The sequence below is a fragment of the Hyla sarda genome, chromosome 3 (genome assembly GCF_029499605.1).
Source record: "Hyla sarda isolate aHylSar1 chromosome 3, aHylSar1.hap1, whole genome shotgun sequence".
Lineage (NCBI taxonomy): Eukaryota > Metazoa > Chordata > Amphibia > Anura > Hylidae > Hyla > Hyla sarda.
This window is the reverse complement of record NC_079191.1, coordinates 41,090,248-41,108,642: the sequence shown is the minus strand read 5'-3', so window position 1 is coordinate 41,108,642 and position 18,395 is coordinate 41,090,248. Positions and strand designations below refer to the sequence as shown.

General features: G+C 50.4%; 2 protein-coding genes across 4 annotated transcripts in view; one reads left to right on the top strand and one right to left on the bottom strand.

The window, feature by feature from the left end:
- The window catches only part of LOC130361297 (ribonuclease H1-like), a 280,103-nt gene that overhangs the window by 102,520 nt on the left and 159,188 nt on the right, over positions 1–18,395 (top strand). The gene's annotated exons all lie outside the window — the stretch shown is intronic.
- Positions 1–18,395, bottom strand: part of LOC130361299 (ribonuclease H1-like) — a 93,326-nt gene that overhangs the window by 34,982 nt on the left and 39,949 nt on the right. Inside the window, exons 2-4 of the mRNA XM_056564107.1 lie at positions 10,211–10,335; positions 8,958–9,057; positions 8,808–8,862 (exon numbers count right to left, since the gene is read on the bottom strand). Of these exons, the coding sequence (XP_056420082.1) occupies positions 8,808–8,862; positions 8,958–9,057; positions 10,211–10,335 (280 nt within the window). The remainder of the gene's footprint in view (positions 1–8,807; positions 8,863–8,957; positions 9,058–10,210; positions 10,336–18,395) is intronic.

The following is an 18,395-nucleotide window of genomic DNA, read 5'->3' as shown; positions in this document are numbered from 1 at the left end:
ACCTGGATTTTTCTTTGTCACTAAAAAAGATGGATCTCTCCAACCTTGTATTGATTACCGCGGTCTCAATAAAATTACCGTAAAAAAATCGCTATCCTCTGCCACTCATCTCCGAACTTTTCGACCATCTGCGAGGTGCTAAGATTTTTTATCAAACTAGATCTAAGGGGCGCATATAACCTCATCCGTATTCGAGCAGGCGATGAATGGAAGACCGCCTTCAATACCAGAGATGGACACTTTGAATACCTAGTTATGCCATTTGGTCTATGCAACGCCCCAGCAGTCTTTCAGGACTTTGTTAATAAAATTTTTTGGGGATATGCTGTACTCTTGTGTGGTAGTCTATCTTGACGACATCCTCATTTTCTCCTCCAACCTAGAGGAACATCGCCTTCATGCTCGTCAAGTGCTCCAGTGACTACGCCAAAATCTACTTTACGCCAAAATCGAGAAGTGTCTATTCGAACGCAGCAGTCTTCCCTTCTTGGGTTACATTGTGTCCGGATATGGTCTTCAAATGGACCCTGATAAACTTTCTGTGGTAATGGATTGGCCTCGTCCCACTGGCCTGCGAGCAATCCAAAGATTTCTCGGATTCGCAAATTACTACCGTCAATTCATTCCATAACTTCTCCACCATCATTGCTCCTATTGTAGCACTGACTAAGAAAAATGCTAATCCGAAATCCTGGTCCCCTCAGGCAGAGGAAGCCTTTAACCACCTCAAAGCCGCCTTCTCTTCTGCTCCAGTCTTGTCCAGACCTGATCCTCAGAAGCCCTTCTTCCTCGAGGTTGACGCCTCCTCCGTTGGAGCCGGAGCTGTTCTCCTACAAAAATCCGCTAAAGGAAAAAACTGTCACTTGCGGATTTTTCTCAAAAACCTTTTCACCTCCAGAGAAAAATTATTCCATCGGAGACCGTGAACTGTTGGCGATTAAGTTGGCCCTTAAGGAGTGGAGACATCTTTTGGAAGGATCCCTTCACCCCATCACCATTTATACAGATCACAAAAATGAGTCTTATCTCCAATCCGCCCAGCGGCTAGATCCTCGCCAGGCAAGGTGGTCGTTGTTTTTTGCCCATTTCAACTTTCAGATCCATTTTTGTCCCGCAGACAAGAATGTCAGAGCTGATGCTCTATCTCGTACCACCGATGCCTCTGAAGCCGAGACCCTTCCTCAGCACATCATTCCCCCTGAGTGCCTGATCTCTTCAGCTCCTGCTTTTCTGGTACCTGTCCCTCCAGGAAAGACTTATGTGCCTCCCCGTCTTCGCCTCCGGATCCTCAAATGGGGCCATTCCTCCCTTCTGGCTGGTCACACTGGAATAAAAAAGACTTTACAGTTGATTGCCAGACACTATTGGTGGTCCTCCTTGGAAAAGGATGTGACCGATTTCGTAGGAGCCTGTACAGCATGTGCACATGACAAGACCCCACGTCAGAAACCTTCAGGTCTTCTCCATCCGCTGCCTGAACAGCTATGGTCCCACATAGCCATGGACTTCATCACTGATCTTCCTGTATCCCATGGCAACACGGTCATCTGGGTGGTCGTTGATCGTTTTTCCAAAATGGTTCACTTTACTCCGCTTCCAGGCCTTCCTTCTGCGCCACAGTTGGCGAAGCAATTTTTTTTGCAGATCTTTCGTCTTCACGGGCTTCCCACGCATATCGTCTTGGATAGAGGCGTTCAATTTGTGTCTAAATTTTGGAGAGCTCTCTGCAATCAATTAAAGATCAAATTAAATTTCTCATCCTCCTACCACCCGCAGTCCAATGGACAAGTGGAGAGAGTGAACCAGATCCTTGGCAACTATCTGCAACATTTAGTTTCCTCCCGTCAAGATGATTGGGTCGACCTGTTACCCTGGGCTGAATTCTCGTACAATTTCAAAAATTCTGAATCATCCGCCAAGTCTCTGTTCTTTGTGGTGTACGGCCGTCACCCTCTTCCCCCCCTCCCCCTCCCCACTTCATCTGGAGTTCCTGCCGTAGATGATGTGACCCTGGACTTCTCTTCTATCTGGAAGGAAATTCAAAAGTCGCTCTCACTGGCCTCTTCTCGCATGAAGAAACACGCAGATAAGAGAAGATCTCCTCCTGTCTTTGCCCCTGGTGACAAAGTGTGGCTCTCTGCCAAATATATTCGGTTTCGTGTCCCTAGCTACAAGTTGGGTCCTCGCTACCTCGGACCATATAGAGTCAAAAGCCAAATCAACTCCGTCTCCTACAAGCTCCATCTTCCTCCTTCACTTCATATTCCTAACTCCTTTCATGTATCCCTTCTCAAATCTCTTATTCTTAATCGCTTTTCCCCCAAGGTCACCGTTCCTGCTTCTGTCACTGGGTCCTCTGACGTCTTCTCGGTAAAAGAAATCCTCGCCTCCAAGGTCGTCAGAGGTATAAAAAAAAATTCTTGTTGATTGGGAGAATTGTGTCCCCGAAGAGAGGTCTTGGGAGCCCGAGGACAATATCCTCGACAAGGAACTCATCCATAGGTTCCTATGCTCCAAAAAGAGGGGGAGACCAAAGGGGGGGGGGTTACTGTAACGCCAAGCGCTCCGGGCCCCGCTTCCCCTCCGGAGCGCTCGCGGCGTTACTCCTCTGCTTGCAGCGCTCCAGTCTGCGAGTCTGTCCGGGAGCGCTGCTCTATGTCCCTCGGCGGGGATGCGACCCCCTGCGGCGGGACGTGCCCACCAGCGGGTCGCATCCCGTGTCTCTTAACGGCCACGTCCTTCTGCTCAGTCCCGGCGCGCACGGCCCCGCTCTCTAGGGCGCGCGCGAGCGCCTCTCAGATTTAAAGGGCTAGTGCACCATTAATTGGTGCCTGGCCCAATAAGTTCCTAAGCACTTCCACTCCATAAAACCCACTTCTCCTTCCTGTCCCTGCCGGATCTTGTTGCCTTGTGCCCTGAGAAAGCGTTTCTGTGTGTTCCATTGCCTGTGTATCCAGACCTTTGCCGTTGCCCCTGACTACAAACCTTTGCTGTCTGCCCAGACCTTCTGCTACGTCCAACCTTGCTCTTGCCCTTGTGTACCACGCCTGTCTCAGCTGTCAGTGAGATTGAGGCGCTATAGGGTGGAACGACCTAGGGGTTAACTGCGGCTGCAAGTCCATCCCGCTTTGCGGCGGGCTCTGGTGAAAACAAGTAACCCCTTAGATTCCCTTCCCCTGGTACGGCCCACGCCATCTCCTCACTGACACAGAGGATCCACCACCCGTGTCCTCTCCACATACCAGTCCGGATCCTGACAGTCCTGGTGGATCACCAGAAACGGAGAACGGCAGGAAAGAGCTGCCAGTTCAGACACCCTCCGGATGGAGGTGATAGCAATAAGAAACACCACTTTCCAAGAAAGGAGGCGGAGAGACACCTCTCTAAGGGGCTCAAAGGGTGCACCCTGGAGGGCACTCAGAACTAAATTCAAGTCCCAAAGAGGAGAGGGAGACCGATAAGGAGGAACAGCGTGCGCCACTCCTTGCAGGAAGGTCCGGACATGAGAATAAGAAGCCAGGGGCCACTGGAAAAGAACAGCAAGGGCCGAAACCTGACCTTTAAGTGAACTGAGAGACAACCCCAGTTCCAACCCCGACTGCAAAAAGGAGAGAAGACAGGGAACCGAGGTGGTTACCGGGAAGAAGTCCTGAGCTTCACACCAACGAAAATAAGACCGCCAAGTATGGTGGTAAATTTGCCCTACACTATCTGTTCCCTCCTCTTCTGCTACTTCCCAGGGTGCTGAGGAAGCTCAAGGCAGAGGACGTCCCCACCATTCTGGTAGCTCCAGATTGGCCCCGAAGGTCGTGGTATGCCGACGTAGTCAGGCTCCTGGACGACGCTCCACTGCGCCTTCCACTCCGCCCGGACCTACTCTCTCAGGGTCCTCTTTGCCACCCCAATTTACAGTCGCTGCATTTGATGGCCTGGCGATTGAGACTGCGGTTTTGAGGGCCCGCGGGTTCTCTTCCCAAGTCATTCACACCATGCTCAAGGCTCGTAATTCCAATGTTTATCGGAAGAAGATAGGGAAGACCAGAGTCCCTGAACACACCGCCCCAGCCCGACAGGCTGGCATCCGTTGTAACAACCTGCCAGTGAAGGGGAAGAAACGACCGCCCTTGGAGAAGAAGGGTGGAGCGGAGCCACCAGAGCAGAGACTGACGGACCCTGCGAGGAAGAACAATCTGACGATCGAGGGACAGAGGCGACCTGTTCCATCGAGAGAGAATCGCCAGTTGAAGGGGGCGGTAATGAAACAGGGCAAAGGGTACGGCCTCCATAGTTGCCACCATCCGACCCAGGACTTCCATACAAGTGCAGATGGAGACTGATACCTGGGTCCGAAGGGAGCGGACCCCCGACCGGAGCACTAGACGTATGGAAGACAAATTCGGGCAGAGGCCGTGTTGAATTGAAGTCCCAGGAAGGTTAGAGACTGGGTAGGATGGAGGACTGACTTGTCCCGGTTGATCATCCACCCGAAGCGAGTGTGGAGAGTGACGTCCAGATTTTCCAGAGCCTGGGCTCTGGTTCGAACCTTGATGAGAAGGTCGTCCAGATAGGGTATCACCGAGATTCCCCTCGACCGTAATAGGCCCATCACTGGCGCAAGGATCTTTGTAAAGACCCGAGGAGCCGTGGCTAGACCGAAGGGGAGGGCTACTAATTGAAAGTGCCCCTCCGAAACCGCAAACCGGAGGTACCGATGATGGCCCGGAAATATTGGCAAAAGGATGTAGGCATCCTTGATGTCCACCGATGAAAGGAACTCCCCTTGTTCCAGGGACGCCACCACCGAACGGAGAGATTCCATTCGGAAGTGGCGGATAAGAAGATGACGGTTGAGACGCTTGAGGTCTAGGATTGGTCGCACAGAACCGTCCTTCTTGGGGACCACAAAAAGATTTGAATAGAAACCCTGAAAACGTTCCCCTGGAGGAACGGGAACGATAACCCCCTGGAGAAGCAGAGACTGGAGAGCCGCTCGAAATTGCTTTGCCAGAGGAGGAGACCGGGGGGCCCGGGATTGAAAAAAAGCGATCCCTCGGAAGGGAGGCAAATTCGATTCGGTAACCGTTGGACACCACGTCGCTGACCCAAGAGTCCTGAATGTGTGAGGTCCAGATGTCTTGAAAAAGTAAGAGACGACCTCCCACCCAAGAAGATACCGCGGGTGGGGGCCTCACTTCATGCAGAAGTGGGTTTGCGGTTGCCCGATTTTGGCGCAAAACGGCCGGACCGGTTGGAGTCCCACTTCCAAGACGGGCATGTCCGGAGCCTTCTTGTCCCGCGAGGGCGCCTGCCCAGACCCTTTGCTGGAGCCAGAGGTCCAAAAGGAAAAGGACTTCCTTTGGGAAGTAGGGCGAGCCTTATTTTGACTTAGCAAGGAACTCTTACCTCCCGTTGCCTCAGAGATAATCTCATCAAGGCGTTTGCCAAAAAGACGGCCACCCGTAAAGGGAAGCTCAGTGAGAGACCTTTTGGAAGCGGCATCCGCATTCCAAGCTTTAATCCACATAGAGCGGCGGAGAGCCGCTAGGTGACCCACAGCAAAGGCAGAACAACGGGCTGACTGCATGGAAGCTGTGCACAGAAAGTCCCCAGCTTTAGAGCATTGGAGAGCCAGAGCAGATAGATCCTCTGGGGGGGATCCTGCCAAGATATCCTGATGGAGCTTTTGGCACCACTCCGACAGGGCCTTGGACACCCATGTCGAGGCAAAGATGGGAAAGAAGAGAAGAGCCAGCTGCTTCAGAGGCGAACTTTGCTAAAGATTCTACCTTCTTGTCCGTGGGATCCTTGAAGGCAGCGGCATCTGCCAGAGGCAGTGTAGTCGCCTTAGAGATCCGGGAGATTGGTGGATCCACTGAGGGAGGGGAAACTACCTTAGCGACAAAGTCCTTGTGGATAATGGATAACGTTCTTGAATTGTCTTGATTCCCGGGAACCTCTTGTCTGGATGTTTCCATGCGGATTCCAGAATGTCGTCAAAGTCAGAGTGAGAGCTGAGCCTTTGAGGTGCTGGCTTAGCACGATGAAAGGATACTCCTGGATTGACATCCGAAGATCCTGGGTCCTCCAAGTGAAAGGTGTCTCTTATGGATGTCCCCAATGAGTTCACTGTTGCAATTGAGTCCGAGCGGTCCTCTGAATCAGATGCCGGCTCGGAAGCCTCGTCCACCAGGGGAATGCGAATGAGTAGAGGCAGTCCTGGAGGGGGGGCGACCCAGACCGGGTACACGGCTCTGGCGTGGCAGAGCGGCGACTCCGAGAACGTCCTCTGGAGGAGCGACGTTTGTGCCCAGATGATAAGGGGGGTGGGACCCGTGAGGGGAACACTCACGTCTATCTGAAGACTCAATGGAAGAGTCAGACGAGGCACCCCTAGTACGCTTGTGAGAGCGTGAAGTAAGAGGAGATGAGGAGCGGGCCCTCTCAGAGGTCCTGTGCAGGGAAGACCCCTTCAAGGCGGACACCACTTCCCGGGAGGCCTCAGCCACGGAACGGGAGACTTGGGTCAAGTCAGCCATATACTGGGTCAGGGAAGAAACCCAAGCTGGTGGAGCGGCTGAACCCACCGGGACCGAAGGGGCATCAGGGGGTACCAGGGGAGCAGGCAGGGCAAGTGGTATCAGCAGAGCCAGACATCTTGGTATTACAGTGCTTACAGATATAATAGGTCACTGAAGATCCAGGTTCCTGTTTAGAGGGAGAAACAACTCTGGGTACGGACATAATGTGGAAAAAAGGAGACAGGAACTTTCTCACCCTAGTCTGTGTCCCCTGTCAGCTGCAGTGAGGAGAACTCGCTCCGTGCAGCTAGAGAGACTGAACAGGCCAGCCAATAGGAAGGGAGGGGCGAGCCTGAAGCAAGGCACACAGTAACAGACCCTTTCTCACTGAAAATAGCGCCCACGACACTGACTGGAGGCTGCTTCGCGCCTCTGAGAGCTCCCAGCCCTGTGGGCGGAGCTACAGACCGGCCGAGAAGAACTGTCATGGCGCTCGCTCCTTGTCCCGAGCGCACATGTCTAGCCGCATATGCGCTTGGGGGAATAGAGCGGGCGGCCTAAACGCCGGCAGAGACTGTCAGCTAAAGTGAAAGCAAGCCGGCGCTGAGAGCGCCCGGCCCGAAACAGCCCCGCGGCTGACAGCCGCATATAAGGCGCTAGACGTAGTTGCACCAAACATACACACAACATTAAGTGCCCCATAATAAATGCCCCCTCAGGTGCCATTGCTCCCCCAGAATAAAGTGCAGCCCCTGTATAAGCCAGCCCCATAAAAAAGGTGGGCCAAAAACAGGGGGTCTCCAGAGGTTGCGAGTCCGTACCTATGGAGAAAAAGGGGTACTTAGCTCAGTCAGAAGAACTTACCTAATGTAGTCTTCAGTGAAGTCTTCAGTCAGCTTTTTGTCCCTCATCACGCCTAGCTGCTATGCGCGAGCAAGGCGAGCAGAGAAAATAGGGGGACCCGGACCCATGAGGTACCAACCCAGACGCTGACCGTTGGCGAGGGGGGGTGAACAGCGCATATACGCAATGTCTGTGCCCCCTTACTTTCAATGGGGAAACAGGGAACCAGAGTCCCTGAGTCCCCACCTGAAAACAGAAAAGAAAAAGGAATAAAAAAAACTAACACGTCCCTATACTAGGAAAATAAAAAAATCAGAAGACCTGGTCTGGAGAATCCAGACCATGTCCACCTCCTTCTAACACTAAGCTTAAACTGATTAGCTCAGAGCCTGAAGGTGGGTATATCCTGCTAAGAGGAGCTGACTGTTTTTATTACCATAGTGTCACACCTCCTAGAGACAGAAGCATACACCCACGGTCTGTGCCCCCCAATGGAGCCGATAGAGAAAAAAAAAACTGTCAATCACCTTGTGAGTTTGTTGTAAATGATAAATGCCAGTCTGTATGTATTATGAAAATATAATTAACGACTGATAAAGATCTGTGTATTAATAGCAGTATGCCCCCCTTGAACCAATGCACAGGAAAACATTACATTGAAGGAATTTTTATCTCTTTAAGACTATGCATGTATAACTTTATTACCTATCCACAGGTAAGGTGATGTGTGCAATAGCTGATGGCTGATCCCTACTGATAATCTTACTCTATCCTGTGAATATGTGATAAATGCTATTAGTGGGTCAACATCTTTAAGGTAAAGTTAACTGGAGCAAGAGGAACCAATTTTATTAAGAGGTCTCTTACAAACCATGGTGCAAATGAGACTGTACCACACACAAATATACACCAGTTGGACACTACTTCCACAATAATTTAGGCCAATTTCTGGCATGAGTTAAAGTAAGGCTGGAGTTGCACTACTGAATTTGATGTCAATGGGATTTTGCTGCACAGTGAATTTTAGTGCATAACTTTCCTCTGAAATTCTTTTGCCAAAAGAATGATCTTGGCGGAATACATTGCAGTATATGGGGACCAGCAATGTCCTTGTGCTGACTGACCTCCAAATCTGAAGTATTTCCAGGCTGAGATTCTGTAGTGTGAAACTAGCCTAAATGTGTTGGGCTGTGGGTGCCTCTCTCCCAATAGGCTCTACTCATTAGAAGAAGAAAAGTGAGCAGTGTAGAACCACCCAAAATTAGAAATTTTTGAGACCTTGCAAAAAAAGAAAAAAAAACACTAATGCCAGAAAACTGCCTTGCAAGGCATTTTAAATCTTCATGTTTATATAAAATGTGTTATCGGAAGGCATCTTTTATATTCTGCATCTCAGCAACTTAGATTTAGGCACAGATTCTTATAATTGTTTGTGACACAACCTACCTCAACTTCAGCCCTCTGATTGGTCTGCCTCCCATACACTCTTTCCGAAACATTTCTGGAAAGGTAAATACAAGCCATGCAAATAAAGAGATTAATTTTGCTGTAGCCAGTATTTCCAACTATAAAACTGCTTTTAAGATTATTACTTACAATGAATTGTCATGACCCCAGTAAACACCGATTCCAGCTTGGGCCCCATATCTGCCATTGCGTGAACAGCATCCATCAGTATAGACCGTGGCTGATCTTTCTGTTTGTGTAAACAAAAAATTATACACACATACATACACACAGCTGAGGTATGTGTGAAAACTGTACCGGTCATTACAAAAAACTATTGACACGTCCAGAGGTGTGTGTTCAAACTACAACCGATCACTAACGAAAGTAAAGTCTGAGGAGGAGGTCAAGGATATCAATAGCATATCTGGATATACTTAAATCCATGTTACTGTGCATCATCAATATTAATCCACTGGGCAGTGGTTAGATGAAACAGACATGTCAGTATCTTGTGCACTTGCACTCTGTTATTACATGTACTTTTTTGCATATGAAGTTTCTTTTGCACTGAACTTTACTGTTATTGACAGAAGAAAGTAAAGTCTACCGTTAGGGTATGGTCACGCGTAACGGATCTGCATCGCATTTTATGCTGCGGATCCCCCAGTGAACCGACCAATAGTGTGCCTCCATCTGTTGCCACCACCCGCCTTGCCCTCTGGATGCTGGGACCCCTGCGTTGTCCTGTACACTCCTCCCCATGCAGGAGGAGTGTTGACCGCAGAATGACGCCGCGACCGACAAGTCCACTCCAAGTATTTCTATGGGAGAGGTGGAGATGTGGCGTTTGGGCACCCCTGCCTCTCCCATGAAGCTGAAGGGGGGGGGGGGGGGGGGGGGGGGACTTGTCTGTAGACCTCTTAGTGAAGTCAACAACACAAGCATTAGCTGCACAGAGCCGCGGCAGTTCCGGGTCCCCAGTGGTCGGACCCCCTGCGGATAGGGGATAAGTTGCCTAAGGCTGCAGTACTATAAGGTGACAGCTGTCCTTTCACTAAAGATTCTATAGGAGTAATCACCATTAGAATGTTCACAGAGTGACTAACACATGCTTGACCAACGCTTTATTGAACTCTATTGGATGATCAGAGAGTGGAGTACAAGCTGACAATTTTTACAGCAATACCACGTGGTATCCAGCTTGTGTATATGAACCATAGCATTAATTTATAACCACAACATGTAGTTGAAAGGTTCTAATCAAGAAGATGGACTTTATGTGCTGGATTCAAGTTTACACTTTGGAGTTTGTGCACCTGTAAAGATTGGGACACCGAGAACTCCATGGACACGAGTAGCTGGGCAGGTTTGTATTTGCACATCTAACTGCAATGCCATACCTTGTCGATAGGATGACCTGGAGGGGTAGTCCGATCCACGTGTAAAGTGTTGGGCTTGCTCATAAGTTGGGAACTTTCTGTAGCTCGCATATGGATAGTGGCTCACCTGATCTTTGCATTCATCCCTGTAGCACCAAACACAAAATATATGTGTTAATATAAGTTTATAGGAATAGTAATCACTGAGGCAAGGAAACACACTGATCTATGTACTGTTACTAAAGGGGTAATATATGGATGGGCTGAGTTCATTACATTTACAGCTGTTAGCTCTGGCTCGGAGTGTGCCACCAAGTGGTTGTCATGATGTGTCCCCTGAACATACATGTTGAGGCTGTATTTCTACTTTGCAGTTAGCCACAGCTTAGTATATTTAAGCCCTTCCCGTTATTGGACATATGCATATGTTCCAGAACCTGACATGTTCGCGTGCTAGGACGTATGCATACATCCTGATGATCTCTTGCTCTGCCGCGTGCAGCTCAGGAGATTGGTGGTGGGACGCAGCCGTCAATCACAGCCGGGGACCAGCCGCAGCTGCCGGGGCCGCGCCGGTCCCGGCATCTATATTGTTGACAGGGGGAGGGTGCCCCCCCGTTTACCAACGGCGGCACCGCAATAAGATTGCAGGTCGCCGTTGATTACTATGGCAGCAGGTCAGATGACGACCTCCTGTCTGCCTGCTACAGAAGCCTGTGAGATCCAGCCACAGGTTGGATAGCACAGGCTGTAGTGTGTACAGCTAATTTTTTTTTATTATTATTACACTTCATACTTTTATGAAGACAGAACCTTTTTTTCATTTTATATATGTTTTTCACTTCTATTAGGTTATACTATGCTGCAATACATTTGTACTGCAGCACAGTATGACCTGTAAAAAAAAGAGAAAAAATAAAATAAAATATCCCTTTCCCAATAAAAGCCCTGTATCCTCAAAAAATAAATAAATAAATAAATAAATAAATAAATAAATGCAAACTAGGTATTGCCACGTCCAAGATAATGTGTACCATAAAGCTGTAATGTAAATTATCCCGCATGGTGAACATCAAATAGTGGAATAAAAAAAAAAGATCAAAAGGTAGCATGTATCTCAAAAATGATACCAATAAAAATTACAGCTTGTCCCGCAATAAATAAGCCCCCACTCAATGGCGACGGACGAAAAATCTAAAAGTTCGGGCTGTCGGAAAATTAGAACACGAAAAAAAAGGGAAAAGGATATTTTTGTTTACTTACCGTAAAATCTCTTTCTTGAAGGATCCATTGGGGGACAAAGACCGTGTGTGTATGCTGCTGTCTCTAGGAGGTGTGGCACTATGGCAATAAAAAAAAGTCAGCTCCTCCCAGCAGGATATACCCGCCTTCAGGCCCTGAGGTAATCAGTTTAAGTTCCAGAGCAATAGGAGAGGACCAACAGGTCAAAGAAAAACCAAACTGTCCAAGAACCAGAAGAGAAAAACATAACTGAACACTCCCTCGGATAGAGAACCAAAGGAAACCCCCCAAAAAAGGGCAGGAGCTGTGTCCCTCAATGGATCCTTCAAGAAAGAGATTTTACGGACAGTAAACAAAAATCTCCTTTTCTCTATCGGCTCCATTGGGGGACACAGACCGTGGGACGTACCAAAGCCGTCCCTTGGGTGGGCAGATAAGCAGTCAGGCAGACGGCCGTTCCACTGCCGCCTGCAACACTTAACGGCCCAGACTAGCATCTGCCGATGCGAAGATATGAACTTGGTAGAACCTCAAGAAAGTGTGCAAAGACGACCAGGTAGCCGCCTTTCAAATCTGCGAGGCCGAGGCTCTATTCTTGAGAGCCCAGGATGCCCCAACAGAACGGGTAGAATGAGCCACAACCCTGAAAGGAGGAATCTTCCCCTTACAGTGATAGGCTTCCGAAATGGCGGACCGAATCCACCGAGAAATGGTGGCCTTAGAAGCAGGTTGTCCCTTGCGACGACCTTCTGTACGGACGAAAAAGGAATCACACTGACGAAACGAAGAAGTGATGGAGAGATAAGACCGAACGGCCCAAACTACATCCAGCTTGTGTAGTAAGCGCTCCTTAGGATGAGAAGGAGCAGGACAAAAAGACGGGAGGACAATGTCCTCATTGAGATGAAAGGCCGAAACCACCTTAGGCAAAAAGGAGGGATCTGGCCGGAAAACAACCTTGTCTTGGTGGATCACCAGAAACGGAGAACGGCAGGAGAGAGCTGCCAATTCAGACACCCTCGGGATGGAGGTGATAGCAACAAGAAATGCCACTTTCCAAGAAAGGAGGCGGAGAGACACCTTTCTAAGGGGCTCAAAGGGTTCACCCTGGAGCGCACTCAGAACCAGATTCAAGTCCCAAGGGGGAGAGGGTGACCGATAAGGAGGAACAGCATGCGCCACTCCTTGAAGGAAGGTCCGGACATGAGAATTAGAAGCCAGAGGCTGCTGGAAAAGAATAGCAAGGGCCGAAACCTGACCTTTAAGGGAACTGAGAGACAACCCCAGTTCTAAACCCGACTGCAAAAAGGTGAAAAGACGGGGAACCGAGAAGGTTACAGGGGATAAGTCCTGAGCTTCACACCAACGAAAATAAGACCGCCAAGTACTGTGGTAAATTCTTGTGGAGGAGGGCTTATGAGCCCTGAGTATGGTGTGAATGACTTGGGAAGAGAACCCGCGGGCCCTCAAAACCGCGGTCTCAACCACCACGCCGTCAAATGCAGCAACTGTAAATTGGGGTGGCAAGGAGGACCCTGAGAGAGCAGGTCCGGACGGAGCGGAAGGCGCAGTGCAGTGTCGTCCAGGAGCCTGACTACGCCTGCGTACCACGACCTTCGGGGCCAATCTGGAGCTACCAGAATGGCAGGGACGTCCTCTGTTTTGAGCTTCCTCAGAACCCTGGAAAGGAGCGGAAGGGGAGGGAACAGATAGGGTAGGGCAAACCCCGCCCAAGGAATCACTAGGGCCAGGGATGTGGAATTCCTATCGCCCGACGCCCGGGACTAGCAGTTTTAGGCGCCAGGCAGGTGAATTTGTCCGGCCCTTAGCCCGGCTTCGGGCAAGCAGGGCCGGACCTGACAAGTGCGGCGGCGATCTGCAGTCTGTATGGAGCGGGCTCCCGACTCCTGCCCGCTCCATACTCTGCAGCCTGTGTCCTCCGAAGCAGAGCAGGGGAGATGAGAAGCTGTGCACAGTATTTGTCTTCTCTCCCCTGCTCTGCAGACGTGCGGGGGAGATGAGGGGGCGTAGCTTATTGCTCGACGTGCAGATGTGCGGGGGGAGATGAGGGGGTGTGGCTTCTTGCTCCCCGTGCAGACCTGCGTCCTCTGCCTTCACTCCCCCAGCTGTAGCTTCAGAGAGCTGAGGGGAGGAGGCGCGTCTGCACGGGGAGATGCTTGCGGCGCTCACAGGGGAGTATGGAGTGTGCTCGGGATTCCTGCCCGCTTCATACTCTGCAGCCCCCGGCTGTTCTCAGTAGCCGGGGGCCGCCGCTAATAGCCAGCATGCGGGGATAGCCGAGGGTGGCTATTAACCCTTTAGATCGCCGCTGTCAAAGCTGACAGCAGCGTCTAAAGGGACATGTGAATGCTCCCTGGTGGGCTAGTGGGGTGGATCGCCCCCCCGCAGAGCGATCGCAGGGGGGCGATCCACTATGGAGGTAGCCGGAGGGCTTACCTCTGTTCCCTGCTGTTCCGCTCTGTCATTGATAGATCCTGGCTGGACTAGGCTCTATCAATGGATCACAGAGCACACAGATTAATAGAGTTAAATAGATCTCTATTCATCTGTCTGAGGAATCTAATGATTCCTCATAAGTCTAATAAAGTGTAAAAAAATAAAAAGCTTTAATAAAAGTTTGAAAGACACACATTAACCCAGTGGTCTTCAAACTGTGCCCCTCCAGATGTTACAAAACTACAATTCCCAGCATGCCAGGACAGCCGTTGGCTGTCCGGGCATGCTGGGAGTTGTAGTTTTGTAACATCTGGAGGGCCACAGTTTGAAGACCGCTGCATTAACGCCTTCCATAATAAAAGTTCAAATCACCCCCTTTTCCTATATAAAAACATGCAAACATAATAAAAATAAACATATTTGGTATCGCTTCGTGCGTAATTGTACAACCTATTAAAATATAACATTATGTATCCCGTACGGTAAATGTAAAAATATACCAAACCACAGATTTGCAATTTTTTTTAATATCCCAGAAAAAAAAGTTAAAAAGCGATTCAAAAGTCAGATCAATACCGAAATTGTACCGATACAAAAAACAGATTATGGCGCAAAAAATTAGCCCTCATACAGCCTGGTATGCGGGGAAAAAAATAAAGCTACAGGGGTTAAAAAATGGCAATTAAACAAATTTGAAAAAGTTCAGAATTCGTAAAACATGACGTAAACGATACAAATCCGGTATTACTGTAATCAGGTGGCCTAAAGTATAAAACTAACATGTTATCTGACCACAAGGTAAATTGCGCAGAAAAGAAAAACCAACAAATCTGCAAACTTATCTTTTACTATTTCCATTTCACTTCCCTTAAAAAAAAAAAAAAAAAAAAAAAATATATATATATATATATATATATATATATATATTTTATTTATTTATTTTTATTTTTTTTTTGGTTCAGAGAATATGTTATTGAAAAATTAAAAGGTATCCTTATAGTAGGTAGTTATCATTATAGTAGGTATTTATGGCTATTATAGGGCGAGGAGGAAAAAATTTGAGCGTAAAAGCGAAAATTGGCCCGAACAAGTGGATCGTCATGAGGGACAAGTAGATTTTGCTCCATTTTAGTCCCATGGACAAGTAGTTTTTTTATAAAAATTTCCACACCCCTGCTAGGGCGTCCACAGCCAGAGCCTGAGGGTCCCGGAACTTGGACACAAAAGGAAGGATCTTCCGATTGTGCTGGAACGCGAAGAGGTCCACGTCCGGAAGCCCCAGAGTTCGCAGAGTTGCGCAAAGACCTCTGGATGTAGAGACCACTCGTCGGGGTCGAGTGAGGACCGACTGAGGAAGTCCGCTTCCTAGTTGAGCACCCCCGGAATGTGAATCGCCGAAATGGCTGGAACCTTGCTTTCGGCCCAGATGAGAATCTTGGTCACCTCGGCCATGGCTGCCGAGCTGCGAGTACCGCCTTGTCGATTTATGAACGCCACGGCCATGGCGTTGTTCGACTGAAAGCGGACAGGACGGGACTGAAGCCGGGACTCACAATGAAAAAAACAAAGAAGAATCGCCCGTAATTCCAATATATTTATCGGAAAAAGGGCCTCTCGGGGAGACCAGAGTCCCTGAACCGTCCAATCCCTGAACACGTTTGAACAAATTTGGACAGAGGCCGTGTCGAAGCGAAGTCCCAAGAAGGTTAGAGACTGGGTAGGAGAGAGGACTGACTTGTCCCGATTGACCATCCACCCGAAGCGATCCAGAGTGTGGAGAGAGACGTCCACATTCTCCAGAGTCTGGGCTCTGGTTGGAGCCTTGATGAGAAGGTCGTCCAGGTAGGGTATCACCGAGACTCCTCTCGACCGTAACAGGCCCATCACTGGTGCAAGGATCTTGGTAAAGACTAGAGGAGCTGTGGCCAGGCCAAAGTTCGGGCTACGAATTGAAAGTGCCCCTCCGGAACCGCAAAGCGGAGGTACCAATGATGGTCTGGAAATATTGGAACATGGAAGTAGGCATCCTTGATGTCCACCGAGGAAGAAACTCCCCTTGTTCCAGGGACGCCACCACCGAACGGAGAGACTCCATTCGGAAGCGGCAGATAAGATGATGACAGTTGAGACGCTTGAGGTCTAGGATTGGTCGCACAGAACCGTCCTACTTATGAACCACAAAAATATTGGAATAGAAACTCCGAAAGCGTTCCCCTGGAGGAACGGGAACAATAACCCCTTGGAAAAGCAGAGACTGGAGAGCCTCTCAAAATTGCTTCGCCAGAAAAGGAGACCGGGAAGCCCGGGAACGAAAAAAGCGATCCCTCGGAAGGGATGCAAATTTGATACGGTAACCGTTGGACACCACTTCCCTGACCCAAGAGTCCTGAATGTGTGAGGTCCAGATGTCTCAAAAAAGTAAGAGGCGACCTCCCACCCGAGAAAGAAACCGCGGGTGGGGGCTTCACTTCATGCATTAGTGGGTTTGCGGTTGCCTGATTTGGGTGTACACCGGCCAAACCGGTTGGTGTCCGACTTCCAAGACGGGCGCGTCCAGAACGAGGGAGCCTTCTTGTTCCGTGAAGGCGCCTGCCAGGACCCTTTGCTGGAGCCAAAGGTCCGAAAGGAAGAGGACTTCCTTTGGGAAGTAGGGCGAGCCTTATTTTGAGGCAACAAGGAACTCTTACCTCCTGTCGCCTCAGAGATAATCTCATCAAGGCGCTTGCCAAAAAGACTGCCACCCGTAAAGGGAAGCTCAGTGAGAGACCTTTTGGAAGCGGCATCCGCATTACAAGCTTTAAGCCATATAGAGCGGCGGAGAGCCGCTAGGTGACCCACAGCAAAGGCAGTGTCACGATGCCGGCTGGCAGGAGGTGGATCCTCTGTGCCAGAGAGAGATTGGCGTGGACCGTGCTAGTGGACCGGTTCTAAGTCACTACTGGTGTTCACCAGAGCCCGTCGCAAAGCGGGATGGTCTTGCTGCGGCGGTAGTGACCAGGTCGTATCCACTAGCAACGGCTCAACCTCTCTGACTGCTGAAGATAGGCGTAGTACAAGGGAGTAGACAAAGCAAGGTCGGACGTAGCAGAAGGTCGGGGCAGGCAGCAAGAATCGTAGTCAATAAGGCAATAGCAGGAGGTCAAGTACACAGTAAGGACAACACAGTAACGCTTTCACTAGGCTCTAAGGCAACAAGATCCGGCAGGGGAGTGCAGGGGCAGAGATCAGATATAGTCTGGGAGCAGGTGGAAGCCAATAAAGCTAATTGGGCCAGGCACCAATCATTGGTGCACTGGCCCTTTAAGTCTCAGGGAGCTGGCGCGCACGCGCGCCCTAGAGAGCGGAGCCGCGCGCGCCAGCACATGACAGCAGGGGACGGGAACGGGTAAGTGACCTGGGATGCGATTCGCGAGCGGGCGCGTCCCGCTGTGCGAATCGCATCCCCGACGGCCATGACAGTGCAGCGCTCCCGGTCAGCGGGACCGACCGGGGCGCTGCGGAGAGAGAGACGCCGTAAGCGCTCCGGGGAGGAGCGGGGACCCGGAGCGCTAGGCGTAACAGTACCCCCCCCTTAGGTCCCCCCCTCTTTTTGTCCGGTGACTGCCTCCCCTGGGATGAGGACACCGGGAAAGAAGGGAGGGATTCCTCAACGGCAGGCAGTACAGCAGGAGTGGGAATGGGGAGGGAGGGCAGAGGGCGAGACCTGGCACGGGGCAGTGTGACACCAGGACGGGGGCCATGAGGAGGCACCGAGGCTTGCCTGACTGGACTGGGAGGGGGGGGAGAGGCACTTCCTATGGCAGGCAGAGTCCATAAAGACCTTAGGGAGACCGGATACAGGGGGAACCACAGGGACACGGCAGGGAGTACTGGGAACCGGTTTAAGGCAGTCCTTGAAACAAGAGGTACCCCAGCTCTTGATCTCCCCTGTGGACCAATCCAGGGTTGGGGAATGGTGTTGAAGCCAGGGTAGTCCAAGGAGAATTTCGGAACTGCAATTGGAGAGGACCAAAAACTCAATTTTTTCGTGATGAGGTCCGATGCACATTAGGAGGGGCTCCGTGCGGTAACGCACGGTGCAATCCAACCTGACTCCGTTGACCGCGGAAATGCAGAGCGGCCTGACGAGACGGGTCACCGGGATGCGGAATTTATTCACCAAGGACTCCCGAATAAAATTCCCAGAGGCACCAGAGTCCAGGCAGGCCACGGCTGCGAGGGAGGAGTTGGCTGAAGGGGAAATCCGCACGGGCACCGTGAGACGTGGAGAAGCCGACTTTGAATCAAGAGACGCCGCACCCACGAGAGCTGGGTGCGAGCGTGCGTTTCCCAGACGTGGAGGACGGACAGGGCAATCCACCAAGAAATGTTCGGTACTGGCACAGTACAGACAAAGATTTGCTTCCCTACGGCGATTCCTCTCCTCCTGGGTCAGGCGAGACCGATCCACTTGCATGGCCTCCTCGGCGGGAGGCCTAGGCGTAGATTGCAACGGAGACTGTGGGAG